Source organism: Rhinatrema bivittatum, chromosome 3 (genome assembly GCF_901001135.1).
Source record: "Rhinatrema bivittatum chromosome 3, aRhiBiv1.1, whole genome shotgun sequence".
In the NCBI taxonomy this organism is placed as follows: Eukaryota; Metazoa; Chordata; class Amphibia; order Gymnophiona; family Rhinatrematidae; genus Rhinatrema; species Rhinatrema bivittatum.
Window position 1 is genome coordinate 121,281,416 of NC_042617.1, and position 10,988 is coordinate 121,292,403.

General features: G+C 46.2%; 1 protein-coding gene across 3 annotated transcripts; it reads right to left on the reverse strand.

Annotated features, from left to right (window-relative positions):
• Positions 1-245: 245 nt before the first annotated feature.
• Positions 246-8,757, reverse strand: OTX1 (orthodenticle homeobox 1). 3 transcript variants are annotated; one of them, XM_029593669.1, is made up of 5 exons: positions 8,691-8,757; positions 6,468-6,547; positions 5,755-5,982; positions 4,548-4,699; positions 246-1,987 (listed from the first exon to the last, which is right to left on the reverse strand). In XM_029593669.1, exons 3-5 carry the CDS (start codon positions 5,849-5,851, stop codon positions 1,220-1,222), a joined length of 1,017 nt encoding a protein of 338 aa, XP_029449529.1. In that variant the 5' UTR covers positions 5,852-5,982; positions 6,468-6,547; positions 8,691-8,757; the 3' UTR covers positions 246-1,219. The 3 variants fall into 3 exon arrangements, with proteins under 3 accessions (XP_029449529.1, XP_029449526.1, XP_029449527.1); XM_029593666.1 differs by having other exon boundaries at positions 5,755-5,987; XM_029593667.1 differs by lacking the exon at positions 8,691-8,757 and adding an exon at positions 7,291-7,768 and having other exon boundaries at positions 5,755-5,987.
• Between the last annotated feature and the right edge of the window lie 2,231 nt (positions 8,758-10,988).

Below are 10,988 nucleotides of genomic sequence, written 5' to 3' on the forward strand. Positions count from 1 at the left end.
AGATAAGGGGACAGGAGGGGAGGGGATTGCCTTACATCGGAACAGGTAATTGTAGATTACGGTGTATCATTAAATTTACAAACTTTCCTTTCCCACCTACAGAGGGACGAAGCAGTCCAAACCAACAGTGACACAGATGCAAGTGCTCTTGGGCCGTACGGCTGGAGAATGATGCACTAATCACTAGACAAAAAGGAGATTTATAAAATACACAGGAGAGTCGCTTTTGGTTTTTTCCCCGTCTGTTTTTTTTTTTTTTTCTATTTTTTTTTTTTTTTACCACTTTGGCGCCCTGCTAGGAGTCTGCCTTATGTTTATTGAAAAGAAAGCACCACCCTTTCCAGCAGAAAGCTGTTCTGTCGTCGAGGAGAAGATTCAGCCCACACCCGTTAAATGCACTAAACTTTGACCAGCGCTAGCTCGAGGACATCCCATTGCTCTGAAGCCAGTGGTCGGGGGTCGACACTAGACTGACTTTCTTTAATAAATAAACGAAGGGACATAGAAAAAGATGGTTTTGGCTGCTTTTCTTTTTTTTTCTAAAGGTGCAAATTCGAACCTCATGGGGATTTTACGTTGCTCTAAAGCAGGGGCTCAGTTGAATATCTGCATTTTAGGATTTAAAGGGCCTTAATTTGAGCCCAATAACAACCCTTAAAAATAAATGGTCACTGGAACGGACCTAGTATTTATTTACACAATTCCTGCTGCTTCTGGCAGCAAGAAACTGCACAGTTCTACATTAGAGGTCCTAAATAGTAGGAATCTGTACACAGTGGAAAACCTGTATCGGAGGGCCACTTCCTCCACTACCAGAATGAGAAAGCACCGCTGGGCTTTGGAAAGAACACGGGGGGGCGGGGAGGCTACAATATATATTTTCTTTAAAATGGAAAAATGCAGCTCCTTTCCTTATGTAAGAACACCACAGTCTATAATCCCACTCTGAAAACTGCGCATAGTGCATAAATAAAAGAATCGGTGAAGTTCAGTCCTATCCAATCACCAGCCTTAAACCAAAGATTCAGGTTTTAGGAACCGACTGTCCGTATGGGATAAAGGTCCTGCCCCAAAAAATAAAAAGGTGATTTATGTCCACATCACAAGAGTTTGAGATTCCTCTAAGTAAAATTATTTTATTTATTTTTATATATTTATTTTATTTTATTTTATTTTTTTATAATTAAGGGAGCTGATGATGCTTGAGTGGGAGGCAGCTTCACAAGACTTGGAATCTCCAGGAAGCCTGATCTTTGTAATCCAGGCAGTCGCTGGAGTTGAAGTTGAGTTTCCAGGAGGAGGCGGCCGTCTGCTCCTTGTAATCCAGGCAATCGGAGGAGTTGAAGGGCAGTCCCGTGCTCCCGTAGCCCTGGTGGTGGTGGTGATGGTGGTGGTGGTGGTGGCTGGAGGACTGGCTGAGGTGGTGGTGGTGGTGGCTGGACATGGAGGAGGGGGTCATGGGGCTGAGCTGGTGGGGGTGATGGTGGGAGTGCATGGGAGCCAGGTAAGAGCTACAGTCCATTCCCCCGAAGTAAGAGGACGACGGTGGCGGGTAGGCCTGGCTGTAGGCCGGCGCTTGGCCATAGGACATGGGGTAGGAGGCGGCGGCGGCGGCCGAGGAGGAGGAGGAGGAGCCGCCGGAGCGCTGCATGCAGGAGGCGCTGCCCGAGGCCAGAGCCTCCGGGGCCGGGGCCGAGCCCGGGGAGATGGAGGCCGGGCTCCAGATGGACGAGGCGGCCGGGGTGCTGGAGCTGAGGGGGGCCACGGCGGCGCCGATGGCCGGGTTGCCCGAGGCGTTGGAGCCGGAGGAGGAGGACGACGACGAGGCGGAGCTGGAGACGGCAGGCGGGGTGAACTGACCGCTGCTCTCCGAGCCCGAGCTCTCCCGGGCCGGCGAGGCCTTCTTCTTGGGCGGGCGGCTCTTGGCCCCGTTGCCGCTCTGCTGCTGCTGCTGCCGGCACTTGGCGCGGCGGTTCTTGAACCAGACCTGCAGGGAGGGGAGGGAGGGGAGGGAGCAGAAAGCACAGGCGTCAGGCAAGCAGGGCTGCGCCCCTCCCAACCCGAGGTCGCCCCCCACCCCCACCCTCCTGGCCGATGGCACGGGCCGAAGGTGGCAGCAGCTGATCTGCCCGGGCCCGCAGCCCTGCCAGGCCCACAATTACGGGGCTAAAGAGACAGAAAGGCAGAAACTCCTGCAACCGGTTCAAACCCAACCACTTCCCACGGACTCACGCGCTGCGTTTAGCAGACGTGGATGGTTGTAGGATAAGATGCAGAGAAATAGGAAATAAATATTATTCTGCAGGTGGGGAGGGAGCGCTCGGTTAAGTAGACAGCTTCATTTCCCCACTAATAAATATATAGAAAAGTTTAATAAATCTACCCGATTAGAGTCAATTAACAGGCTGGACCTTCAGCGAGCTCGGACACGTTCCCGGCTCTCGGGCCCCTAGGAGCCGAGATTGTTTTAATGTCGGCTCTCATTTTTTTTTTTTTTTAACACTAATGAGAACGTTCTCAATTTATTTTACCATTTAGCTTGGAGAGCTAATTAAAACGAAATGTTTTGAGCCTCTTTAGTAAAGGCGTCATGCCTCGGTTAAAAGAGTTAAAAAAATGAACCTTACTTTAAAAACAAAATAAAAAGAAATAGGCTGCATTTTAATGGGAAGAGTCAAGAACAACAACAAAAAAAAGTATATATATATATATTAAATAATCCCAAACTAATAACCCTCGATCTTTCCTATAAAGCGTTCGGGAGTTGCTAGAATAATTTGTTTCTTTCCTGCACATTCCTTACTTTATTATGCTTCTTTACTTAGTTTTGCTTAGCTCCATTCATTTTTGTTTTCCTTCCAAAACGAAACTGGAGGATATCTTGCCGAACCCTTCCCCTCCCTTGCTTACGAAATAAAATCTACAAAAGCTTTCCCTTCTTAACAGGAGTGCTCCAGCACCTGGCAAAAAAGTAACTTCTACCAGACATAACCAAAGCAGAAGAAAGTGAAGTTTGCCTTCATATCTATTCCGTTTGAAAATGTACAGAATGGGTTATTAATAATAATAATGAAAGTCCTGGATTCATCGACAAGAAACGAGACTGGCTCAAGCTTTTCTATTTTTCCTCTTTAAAAACTGCCCGAACTTACATTTTACTCACGGTTCCTATTTCCAAAACTCCAATTGAAGCGATAGGAAATAATTCAGCTTAAAAAAACTGGTCACTTTATTCCCCCTCTCCATATTTTCACTAGAAAGTTATCACTTCGACATTTGTTTTTACATAATTGTACTCAAAACTCTGCAGGAAATAGGTAAATTAATTTAATCTGTTATAAAAGCCTTTTGCCCTCCAAAAGATCCTAAAACATATTTTCCAAATTGCTTTTTCCAAAAAAACAAACAAACGCCCCACTATAATTCAAATGATCTCAAATTATTTCCAACTTTGACAGTTCAGTACCAGCCTCGTCGCGCAGCTCTGCGTATAGAAAAACTTACACGGGGTTTGTACATTTCTTTTTGATAGGAGGCAAGTAAATTTGATTGCACATGAAACGAAATTAGCAGGACTGACCTAAACATAAAAATTAAAAATCTATCAATCGAGGAAGCTCAAATTCAACGTGAAAGCATTCATTTCAAACTTGCTACCTGATTTCTCAAAGGTTTTCCAAGCGTTGCCCTTCTGCTACAAAACAAAGTGCGCCCAAAGGCTAAAATAGCCCCTCTCTCAAAACAAAACGTGCCCACCGGCAGAACAAAAGTGGAAATCAAGCGCAGTTCAAAAGGAGGAGAATCGCACAGAGGGAATGAGAGCTGGAAAGGGGGGGTCGGGCTGAGGCTGTCAGGGCCCTGCTAGGAAGGGTCCGAGCCTGAATTCTTTTCCTCCCTGGACACTAGGGGGCGGAAGCGAGTCACCAGCAGGACCGCCGGGCCCCGCAGTTCCCAGTCATTTACAACCCGAGCAGGGGCATTAGCCTTAACATCTGAGGCTGTCAGTGCGATCTTTAGCCACCCTCCATGTGGGAACAGATAAACCTTGGCTGGGGAGCAGACAGTACTTGGGGAGGGGGAAAATCAAGCAAATCCAAAACCATTTCCAAGGCTCTCAGCCTACGGTGCAAAAATGTACCCGGCCATCCCTGGCCTGTAATTGAAATAAGCCTGTCTCTTTAAAAGTGCCATCATTTCAGGAAGAGAAGATGGCAGGCAGCCTGCGTGTCCTGATGCTACCCCATGCACTTGAACGGATTGGTCCCCAAATGAAGGTTATTGTTATTATTATTGCACTCGGTGTTTACGGCCAAACAGGATTGATTCTTCGGGCGCCAAGGGGCCCGAGCATTAAGCCTTCCAGCCCCCGGGTACTTGCCTGTGTATATACACAAACCAGAGGATGAACACACAGAAATAGCAATCAGACACGCCAGGGCGAGTGCGCGCGCTCCCCCCCCCCCCCCCCCCCAAGCCGGGCAGGATGACTGGACACGGCTTCCTCCCTCTGCTCGAGATTGGGAAGAAGAAAGCGCAGCTGCACGGACCTGCACGCGGGACTCGGGCAGGTTGATCTTGAGCGCCACCTCCTCGCGCATGAAGATGTCCGGGTAGCGGGTCTTGGCGAAGAGCGCCTCCAGCACGTCCAGCTGAGAGCGGGTGAAGGTGGTGCGCTCCCTCCGCTGCTTCCGCGGGGTGGCTGGGGGGAGAGAAAGAGAGAGAGAGAAAAGGAGAGAGAGAGAAGGAGACATGAAAAGCGGCACAGAGCATCCCTTCTTCCCCCCCAGCAGGAGGCGGGAGATAACCTCGAGGGACACGCGCGAGCTTCTCTCCAGATAGTCCTCCCGCCAAAAAAAAAAAAGTCTCCCTCACAGACTAGGCCCGGGCAGCGCTTCCCCGTCACTCTGCTCTCATAAAAGAAACTCATTCAGAGTAAAAATAAACATGAAATACTGAGGCAACTTAGGGTCAGCAGTAAGTTTAGTTGCCAATAATTTTTTTTTAACTTGGAAACGATTCAGAAAAAAAACCCCAAACAAAACAAACACTGCACACAGGCACCACTACCAGCACCTTTGAAAAAATGGGCGGTCCCAGGAGATAGGACGGGGATTCCCAGATTTTAGGGGAGAAAAGTAGAGGTCTCTGGTACAAGGGCGCGGGACTGAAAGAGAGAGCCATATTTGGGAGGGAAGGCGCTAGGTACAAAAAGTGCGCGCGACTGCTGGTGCTGGGGGGGGGGGGGAGGGCTTTGAAAGTTCTCGGCGAAGTGCAAAGAATAAAAACAAACAAGTCATAAAAAAAATGAGATCGTTCAACTCCAGGCCGACAGGATTTTATGGGACTAAATCAGTTGACAGAGTGTTTGTACACACACAGAAATCCCAGCTTACAATATATCCCCGGCATCCATTTATCAAAGAAAAATACCATCAAAAACCAACATCAGAATAAAAGTGTGTTAACTCGGCTCAAAACAGTATAAAAGAATGATGAATCAACTATCCGAGTAATATCAATATTGCTTATGAAAAAAAAAAATGTATTTCCACTGAGAGGAAATTGTGGTTTAAAAAAAAAAGCCAACATTTCTGAAGAGTTACAAAAACACCCAATTTTCTCTCCAAACTTCTAAATAGGAAAGGGCCAAATTTTACAAGGCGCTGATGGAAAACATGGAAAAGCAGTTTTAATTAAAATTCTCTCCGGGACGATCTGTTTCTGGGCGCCCACAAAGCGCGGCTGCCTTCTTACCGGGATATCCCACGGAAGGATGCAGCAGGTCCATGGCCGGGCCGGTCAGCCCCAACCCATTCATGGCATAGGGGGGCTGTTTGAGGTATGACATCATGCTAAAAGCTTCAACGGTTCCCACAGTGATCCCCCAAAATGTAGCTCCCTACCGGAGGAAGTGCCCCCGCCCCAACCCCCAAAAATCTTCTTCCAGGCGGCCACCGAATGTCCTTCGGGAAAATCTCGAAACTGCACTAAAAACAAAAACAAATAAACAAAAAAAAAAGAGAGAGAGAAAATCTTTCAGGTGCGAAATTCCATTATATATCAATTTAAAACTCTCATTATACAAAATAATTCTATGAATTAGCATGAATGCCAACACACGTCCATGCTTTGAAAGTACTAATCGCACTACTCGACATTTGTATTACAGATTTCACTGTCTCGAATTCGTCTTTTCGCATAAAATAAGGAACTGCTCTTTGAAACACAAGCGAAACCGATCTAATTGACAAATTAATGCGATGAATATTTGCGTTCAAGGCCAGGTTTTGCCAAGCGTAGATTAAACATTACGCGACCATTTTTAAACGTGCATATTTATTAAGCGGACCTTTGTCAAATATTGTTCCATTTTTTTAAATTATTTCCTTATTTTACCACAGTACCTCCCCAAATTGAATTCATTTCTTGTAAATGAATGAACTAAACTAAGTATACATTTAACTCACCTAAAGTTTGTATCTGGGTCATTAACGTACAATTTCCAAGATGGCTTCAATTATCTACAAGAACTTTAATCCAGGGGCCTCTGCAGATATAAAAGATAAAGCAATAATTTAAAAAAGATTAGAAACCAAAAAAGGATGAAACTAATTGAAGAGCCACAACAACAGCAACAACAACAACAAAAGCATGTTTAATTGTAAAATAGCTAACCTTAAAAATAAATAGATTTAGTTGTTTAGTATTGGCGAACTACGGGTGACTAAACATAACATACAATGTAAAGGACACAATTTTAACCGAAACTCCTTTAACATTCACAGCAAAGTTTCTGCTGTAGGAGACACAGCGGCCTGCTTTAAACTTGCATTTTAAATGAATGCGGTTTCCACTAGTTCCTCAATAGTTTTAGCCGTAGTGAAGGCAGTAGGTTTTGATTTTGTGTTGTTTTTTTTTTTAGGTTTCTTTCCCAGTTTCGTAAATGATACAAAAAGTTACGTTCTGGTATAGAACCTCACCAAAGGAAGAAACAAAACAAAACAAAATAAAACCAAAACACTGCCACGCAAAAACGAGGAACGAAGAGTGGTGCAAGGCTGAAACAATAAGGAGCAAAAGTAATTTTGGTTCGGGTGAGCGGTATCCAGTTCTTCAATTGCATTTCTAGTTACAGTGAAAAAAAATAATTTAAAAAATGGGGATTTTCTTGAGTCTGCACAACCGAGTTATAATTAGACCTGTTGCTCTGAGCCCTAGAGAGTCACCTTCATGGTTTTTTTTTTAAACACTTTTTTTTTTTGTAAACTAAATAGTGTTGAACACAAATACCTATCCCGCAGAGAGCAAGGAGATCCTCCACAACTTCTGCTTCCTGCGCACAGTCTCCGGCTTGGAGCCGGGGAGAAGCAGCAGTACCTACTAGGCCTCGTCTCCTTTCCGTAAATCCGAAACGTGTGATGCGAACACGAAGCACCAGGGGGGCTGCGCCGGGATGGGGTCGCGGGGACCCAGGACGGCACCGATCGGACGCGGGGGGAGAGGCGCTGGGCAAGGGATCGAACGAGGAACCGGATCGCCCGGGCCAGTAACTTCATTCCCATTGAGCAAGGAACAAAAAGAAGCCTCCAGGAAGCGAGTCCATTCCAGAGAAAGAGCCGACGAAATTAACTAAAATAATAATAATCATAATAATCATAATAAAATCCCGCCCTCCAATTATCTGTTTAATGGAGCCCGCTTTTAATAGGCCATCGGCTTCTCGAAATCATTCACGCCAATGCAAACTCCCTAAAATGAGGCGATGTGGCTTGTCTTCTTCTTTTTTTTTTTTTTGACATGAACAGACATTTTGCTCAGACACAGCAGCCCAGGCCTTCCAGGCGATTCCGCCCGGATCTGTCGGGCTGGGAACTCTGTTGAAAGTCCTTCTGATAGCGAGATTAGTCCGACGCCTGCCTAACAAGATCGGCGGGGCATAAATGGATCGGGCCAGGGGAAAACAAAACAGGATCCTCGGCCAAAAGCAGAGAGAGAGAGAGCTCTCTGCCTGCTTTCAGCTTTTGGAGAGGCCGAGCACAGGCATTCACTAGTTTCTGGCAGTGACTGACAAACTCCTGCTTCCATATTTCTGCAGCGCAGAGTGAGATTAAAATATTGAAGGAACTCGACAGTAACTTTTTGCCAAGTTCTTAATTTCTTTTTTGGCGTGATTAAAGGGAATAGAAAAAGAGCAATAGCCAAAGCAGGAAAAGTTACAAAACCCTGCAAAGAAATCCCAAGCTGCAGCGAGTGCCTGCAGGAAGGGAGGCTTTAATATTTCCGGGGGGTAGGGGGGGGGGGGATTTATTTAGGAAAAGAAGCAGAAGACGTCCGAGCTCTGCAGGAAACGCCGGAGCTCTTTCTGCCCTACCTGGGAGGGGAAAAAGTACAAGAAATTGCCCCCCCCCTCCCCCACGGACAGAATGAGCTCCTCCTGCGCCCCCCGTCCCACGTGCGGAGCTCGGTCGCCTCCCGGGTCCCGCGGGCTCAGAGCGCGGCAGATCCCGACGGCTGCACATCCAGACACCGCGAGTCACCGGTGCTTTTTCCCCCCCCTTCGCCGCCGCCTCCTCCTCCTCCTCCTCCACCCCCTCCCGCGAAGTTCGTATCCCGGAGCCGGGCAATAAATCAGCAGCGCGGACTTTCTGATTTGTTTTGCTTTGTTTTGGTTTTTTTTTTTTTTTTTTTACCTTGTCGGAGTGGCTGCCTCGCGCCCAGGTCCTTTAGGTGATTGGAAATGTAGACTGATGAAGATTGATCACCTTCTTACAGCCCTGCCCCGCCAAGCCAGCGCGAGGCCCCTGCGTGACCGCGGCTCGCAGCCAATCGCCCGCCGCCGCTCTCCTGACTGACAGCGCGGCCGACCAGTGGTGGTGTCGGCTGAGGGGTGGGAGGTGGGCCTCCTCTGGGATACGCCTTCCACCCCCCCCCACCCCCACCCCCTCCCCTTCCCATCCCCCGCCTTCTCCCTTTCTTGCTGCAGCTGCTCGAGCTCCGGGAGCCTGAGTTGAGCCGCCGGCGGCTAGAGCTGAGCTCCGGGCGTACGAGAGGCAGGAGCGGGGCACCCCAGATAGCAAAACACACGCAGGCAACAAAGAGAGAGAGAGAGGCCATCCGGAGGTGCAAGAGCCCCTTGCACGCTAATGTTTAGTGTATCGGCTACATTCGTTTGCTTATACTGTAATATTATAAACGAAAAAAAAAAACAAAACACGAGACGGCCTTGGTTCGAAAGGGGTTTCTGATCTGCATCTTAAACTTTTGCTACTTTTACTTGGGTTGAGAGTTTTCCTGTCACTCGTGCTGGCAGGTCTTGCGTTATATCCACGGCATTAAAGAATCTGGAATAATTCAAGGAAAGGCTCCCTTGTGCATTCCCGTAAACTTTTGTTCCCCGTGAATTCCGGAGAGAAAATGAACCATTTACCTTCTCACCAATTTATTCATAAGAAAAGATAAAATATCATTAAACTAAACTTTAAAAATGGATCGGCTGGAATACATCCTTCTGGCTTTTAAATGAGGAGATGTTTTAAAAACGTCGTCCCCCCCCAAACTTTTTATCTTTTTTTTTTGTCACAACACAGTCTTCCTGTACACTTCGTTTCCATTCTAATACTCATTTAAACAAAAAGTGGACATTGTCTCCTAAATGTTTATGTAGGAGCATTATAAAGCAAAGTAAAAGTGACTTTTCAAAAACACCAACTGCGTCTTTTCTCTCCGAACTCGGTGCAATACAATTATTTTGTTTCCCTATTTTTTTTAAGTTGCACCTTCTCATAAATATTAATGAAGGCCTAATCCTTCTTTTTAGAATTACTTTTTTTCCCCTCAAGTTAGGCAGAGTAAAGTTAATAAGAAATACAAGAAAATAAATCCGAAAATGCAATAATGATAATAATAAAATGATGAAAGCAAAAAATCAACTAAGAAAATAGATGAAATGAACCCAAGACGAAGGGGATTAAAAAGAAAAATGTTTCTCCTCTGACTGTGCCAAGAACATAGCTGAAGATTTTACAGCAAAAGCTCAAATTATCTGTCTTGCCAGGAACTGAGGTTCTCCCTAACAGAAGTTCCCCGTTGCAGCACTGCTATTTTTTAAGCCCCTTTTAAGCATAACGTTTCTCGGACCTCTCTTGCCGATTTTGGCCCTTTGTGTTGGATGTTTATGTTTGATGATTATGCTCCCAATGGCGGTGTTCAAGCATTGATTCGCCTGTTTTGGTTATTAACCATTTTCCCGAATCTTTCTCTCTCTCTCAGGCTGATGGTTCTGTCCTCCATTCCCGTGTTTTTGATTATGGGTGTCCCTAATTCTGTTTCGTTATCACAGTCCGTGGCTTGAACATTTCGGTTCTCGCTTCTGTCCCTGATTCGCCTGTTTTGTTTATCTGTTGCTGGTCTTACTCTCAGATTCTGATAACTGTTGCTGTCTCTGATTCGCATCTGGTATTATACTCCGTTTATCATGTTTTGATTATTCTGGCTTGCCCTGATTCTCTGATTTTCGTTTCTTTTGCTGTCTCTGACTCTCATCTTAATTTGTGTATTTTTTTTTCTGCCTCTGATTATCTTTTGTTATCCTTATCTCCGATTTCTAATTTGGTTCTTCTTTCTGTCTCTAATTCCCCTGTTTTGTCTCTGGCCCCCATGGTTTGCTGTCTGGTGCTTGTTGCCCCAGAGAGGATTCAGGGGGGCTCTGTAGCCTGGATGCCGGGTACCAGGAGAGCACACTGCTTCCATAAAGTGCTTCTCAAAGGATCCGCCAGATCTTCTTAGGACTTTTAATAAGGCTTTGCCCGTTTCTTTTGTTGATCTCTCGAAATCAACTGCTCCTAATTGAAGCTGGAGCTGAAAGCGAGCTAATGTTCAAAGAAAGTGACCGCCAGACGAACAAAATTACTTTTTTTTTTTTGTGGACCGTGAGTGGGACATCTAATGAAAGGAGGGAGGTTGGGGAGGGGGAGAGGGGGGCGGGGTGG